Source organism: Silene latifolia, chromosome X (genome assembly GCF_048544455.1).
Source record: "Silene latifolia isolate original U9 population chromosome X, ASM4854445v1, whole genome shotgun sequence".
Lineage (NCBI taxonomy): Eukaryota > Viridiplantae > Streptophyta > Magnoliopsida > Caryophyllales > Caryophyllaceae > Silene > Silene latifolia.
In genome coordinates this window covers 235,416,012-235,421,416 of record NC_133537.1, presented here as the reverse complement: position 1 = coordinate 235,421,416, position 5,405 = coordinate 235,416,012, and the positions used below count along the sequence as shown (strand labels likewise).

General features: G+C 38.4%; 1 protein-coding gene across 1 annotated transcript; it reads left to right on the top strand.

The window, feature by feature from the left end:
* The first annotated feature begins 3,563 nt into the window (after positions 1-3,563).
* On the top strand, positions 3,564-4,840 carry LOC141619628 (uncharacterized). The gene is made up of 2 exons (XM_074436647.1): positions 3,564-4,000; positions 4,828-4,840. Exons 1-2 carry the CDS (start codon positions 3,564-3,566, stop codon positions 4,838-4,840), a joined length of 450 nt encoding a protein of 149 aa, XP_074292748.1.
* Positions 4,841-5,405: the final 565 nt, after the last annotated feature.

Genomic DNA, 5,405 nt, shown 5'->3' with positions numbered 1-5,405 from the left:
CTCGAAGGCCCGCGGACAAACTCGTGCCTCTTCAAGCAGCCTATATGTCCACGTCGGCCAAAACTCACACCACCACACAATCCTCTATAAATACCGCTCAAATGCCACCTTTTGAAGGTACGCGAGAGTCCGCCCCTTCTTTTCGCTTAAATTTTTAGACCTTGACTTCCCGAGTCAATAAACAACACGTATTTTGGACCTACCAATTAAAAATACGAGTCATACACATTGTTTGGTACCGTCATTGTGCATTAAATCACTTGACTTACCACTTTGACCAACAACAACGTCACTAAAGCAAAGCAACATTCCATACTTTACAATAACGGTTTTAAATCGAGTTTTCCGACTCACGAGTTTTTACACTTTGTCGATTTCTCGTCAAGAAACCTAGTAAGTAAGTACGAGGGTGCAATTAATCCTCTTCTTCCATGCTCTTTTTATCCGTTTTTATGCCTTTAACATGCTAAAACATGCATTACATGATCCAAAATACGAATTGATTGACCCAAAACCGAGTTTTGACCTAAGGCAGAAGCCCCTAGCCACAACTAGGTGGCTCCCGCCTCTTATGGCACCCCAGGTTAGAACTCAAACTCGTTTGAGTTCATCTTTCCTCTATTTTCATCTCTTATTTGCAACCGGTTTTTACCATTTCAAATATTTCAAATCAATTTTTACGACAAGCATTTTTAACCATAAATTATATTCACACTTTGTTCCTTATGCCATGACGGTTTAATCCTTGACTCAGTGATAATATTTGGTTAATTACATTTTTTAGGGTATTTTAAAGCCCTCTTATTCATTTTTTACATTAACAAAAAACCATATTAGTCATATATAGATAATCATCCTTTGTTCTACATACTATGTCGGTTTAACCCGAGTACGATGATAAACTTTGACTAATTAAAAAACAATGAACTTAATATAATTAGTTCATATCAAGCACATTTTTTTACACTTTAATAACAAAGCAATGAACTTAATATAATTAGTTCATAACAAGCATTTTTACATCCTTTTGTTACAAAACTATCCATATCAAGCTTGGAAAACTCAACCCGACATCGAATATTATCAAGACAATGATAATTACTCCGAGTCCCGTTCTTCATATTAGCACAAAAGCGGTCTTAACGACCTTTTCAACAAAAGCGGGTATTAACACCCTTTTACAAACGATTTCACAAATACCTTCAACAACCAGGAGATACCCCTTCGTGTCGTCACCAAACTCGCGCCTAAACAGGCTCACTGCTTTCTACATTTCAAGTCTGGACAGGCTTCCTTGCATCGCCTGATGGGTCGCGCTTCAATGGGTGCCTGGCACTGCTCCTGTCCTACTTCCATCACTTATCTAGAACGATCCGGACTTGGGTTAACCTGAATACAGGATGGATCAGATTAAATAGTTTGCATTTTACAGTTTTCAATTCAAAGCACTTTTTAAGACAAACGGATCATGTTATGCACCATAAACCTAACTCGGTAAATGGATTTTTAATTTCCGTCTTGCATGCAAATCAGCATTAAATCAAGCTCGACATCAAATACTTGATATTTGGATAAAAAACAAACATAGCAAATCTCACATGTTAGGTTTAAACTTGTGGATGCGCATTCTTGCATTTAACCCGGTTTTTCAATTTCTGCACTTAACCAACCAAGATCGATCAGTAGAGGCCGCTACCGCGGGCGGGATTGGTTGTCCAATTAAAGGGCTCCCCAATACGTACTCTCACCTCTTACTCAGAAACATTGGATAGTGGACAACCTTATCTAGGGCGAATGAGAGCCATTTTAGCGATAAGATGTTAAAGAGGAATGATTCCTTATCTTTAGTACCTATGTCAAGCGCCGCTTTTTGCCTTGATTGACCTAGTTATAAAGTGGTCTTGAACGGTTTCCAGGCATCCCATAATTGCTTGGTGGCGACTTCGAACATCTCTGCATCATTTCGAGGCCTTCACCGAGACGAAACCGATCGATCTAAAGCAATCCGGTTGAAATCATTTATACGCCACCGGGCGTGGCTTTCCCCTTGGTGCACGTCCACGGGTTAGCTCGGGGTGCAGGTGGCCTATGTTCACAGAGGTTTGGGAATGATTTAAAGCTACTTGTCGCTCTTGCCCTCATTATGGGTTAACCAAGTGGTTTTTGGTTCAACAATTTTGGAACGGGTTGTATGAAGATTCAAGAAATGTGCTTAACATGGGTTCTAATGGAAGGTTTAGCGAGATGGATGATAACCAAAATTGGGCCAAGATCGATGAAATGGCGGTCCATAACTCCCAATATAGTAGGCTAAGAAAAGTCACAAGGGGAGGAAGACATAAAGTAGACTCCGTCTCACAATTGAGTGCCGACTTGGGTGCACAATTATGCTCTCATATCGATACAATGAATTTGAAGTTTGATAAGATCATATCCAAGTTAAATGAAGCATCCAATTCACCCAAGCCACATCCTACTCAACAAGTCAATGCTATGACAATGACCCCTTCTATCCCAAGTGGTGTGTGTGAGAATTGTTGAACTTTAGGACACGAGCAACACGAGTTTAGGGGTTTAAACGAGCAAGTGAATGGTTTCCAAGCATACAAAATTGACACTCCATACTCCAACTTTTAAAATTAGAACACCAAATTCCATACAAATTTTTCATACAAGAGTCAAAACATTCAAAACCCACTATGATGATACACCCCACGACCAATGATAAATCGCACTCAAAGACCCTTGTACAACCAAAACCAAGTATTTCAAAGCCAAGATTCTTACAATCAATCCAATGACCAAGCTTTTGATGTTCAAAAAGTGGTTTTGCAAATGCAAAAGAACCAACAATAATTCTTTGATCAATTGCAAAAGGATAGTCAAACCAAGGACATCACTATTAACAATATCCTTGCTTATAAGAAGATGTTGGAGACTCAAATGACGTAATTGTCCTCTTCGAGTTCCCAAAGCCAAAAGGGACGTACAATTCCCTCCTCAAGGTAATCCCCCTACAAAGCATAAAACCAGCAATGCCATTCAATTGGGGAGTGGTACACACTATGAGGGACCGGAAGGAGCCTATTGAAGAGGTTGTTGTTGAGGTAAGTGTCAAGTCAAAGGAGTCAAAAACTTTGAAGAAAAACACCAAGGTACTAGATTCTACTACAAGTGTGTCAATGAAAGAGAGGAATGAAGAACAGAACAAAGAGGTTGAAAGAGAACCTATTGTGATTACACTACCATTTCTGAGTCGCCAAGCCAAGCCTAAGCTTGATGAACAACTTGGGAAATTCATGGACATTATGAAAATATTGGAGGTTTTTATCCCTTTCACGGAGCTAATTACTCAAGAACCGCCTATGCAAAATATATGAAGGATATTCTAACCAAGAAGAAGTCCATTAGAAGGTCAGGGACTATAGCTTTTGTCGGCAGAAGTAGTGCCATTATTCAAGGGAACACCTCACCTAAGGTTACAGATACAGCAAGCTTTTAGTACCATTGGAGACACTACAATCAACAAGGCATTATGTGACTTTGGTGCTAGCATAAGTGTCATGCCATACTCGGTATATGAGAAGCTAGGAATGGGTGAGTTGAAGTGCACTAGCATGACATTGCAAATGGCAGATCGCTTTACAAAGAAGCTATTAGGGGTTTGGGAAGACGTGCCCGTAATAGTTGGAAAATTATTCATATCGGTGTACTTTGTAATTGGGGATATGGGGGAAGATTCTAACATACCAATCATTTTGAGAAGGCCATTTATACACACCGCCAAAGCGGTGATTGATGTCAAGCATGGGATGCTAACCCTTGGTGTTGGTGATGAGAAGATAACCTTCAACTTTGATAAGACAATTAGAGCCCCAAATTTGAATGAGCCATGCTTTATGGTTGATCACTATAGCCGGGAATGTGACAAGAAGAAGCCGGAATCTCCATCTAAGGATCCTATCAAGGAAAAAATTCCTTGTAGGAAGAACAAAGAAGTGTTACGAAATTGGTGTTGGAGTATGTGTCCTCAACAATAGCGTGATCACATGTTTAAATCTCAAATTAAGAATACGTAAAGGATGATTCATTTATATAGTCAACTGATCAACATTAATCAGTAATGATTGCCTAACTAGAATTTGACATTATTGTAGTTTGACGGTGGTGATCAGTTGATCCCTTAAGGTCACACCTATAGGACAATTTACATAATAGATAAGTTGATCAATTCCTTAAATTGAACAATTCATTTTGTAAGTGAGAATAATTATATCTTATTGTAATTTGATTAAATAAAATTTATTTTAGTAATTAAAGATTTTATTACTAAAATTCGTTATTTTTTGTGAAATAATTAATATAAGAATGAATGGCTAAATATAATTACAAAATGTTGTGAATTATATTAACATGTCCCATTTATACTATGTAATTGTGAATTACTAGACAATTTGTTATATGTAATTTAATTAATGTATATAATAATATTTAGTTGATAAATATGCATTAAATTAATTAATAACATGTTACATGTGACATATAGTGTGACAAAAGACAAATTGACAAAATAAAATGGAAGTCCATTTTATAGTTGGGTACTGGTTTTTATAGAGAAAAATGGGATTATTGTGTTTGTTAATATTGTATGGCAAACATAATGATCACTCTATAATATAGCCTTACACATCTAGCATTTGGAAAAGAGGAACAGGAAAAAGGTTGAAGGCCATGTATTGGCCTTCCACCACCCCTACGACCCCCCCCCCCCCCCCTTTACATAGAGATTTGGTTCTCTATTTTCTAATTCATTCATAATCTGTTAAGATATGGAATGTGATAGAATTGTATGTTGTATTTCTCATTGAAGAAACGAGGTGCTTAAATACATAACATCGAAGACGGAAATACGTAAAACCCTATCAAACCCTAAGACATATGGGCTTCGTAAATGTAAGGCCTAATACCCCCCATCAAACTGGAGCGTGGAGATCAAGAACGCCCAGTTTATCGAGAAGAGAATGGAATTGCACCGAACCAAGCGATTTGGTAAAAATGTCTGCAAGTTGTGAATGAGTATCGACGTGAGAGGCAACAACCAGACCATCTGTGATGGCGTCTCGAATGTAGTGACAGTCCACCTCGATATGCTTTGTACACTCGTGAAACACGGGATTATGAGCGATGTGAACGGCGGATTGATTGTCACAGAAAATCTTCATGCGAAGAGGCACCTGAATACCAAGATGAGAAAGAAGTCCGGCAAGCCATTTCAACTCACAAAGCATATTAGCCATGGACCGATACTCAGCTTCTGACGACGAAAGAGAAACAGTATGTTGTTTCTTACTCTTCCAAGAGACAGGCGAGTCACCAAGAAAAACAATCTAAACGGAGACAGACCG

Coding starts and splice junctions, on each gene's coding strand:
- LOC141619628 (XM_074436647.1), top strand. CDS start 3,564: ATGCCATACTCGGTATATGAGAAGCTAGGAATGGGTGAGTTGAAGTGC.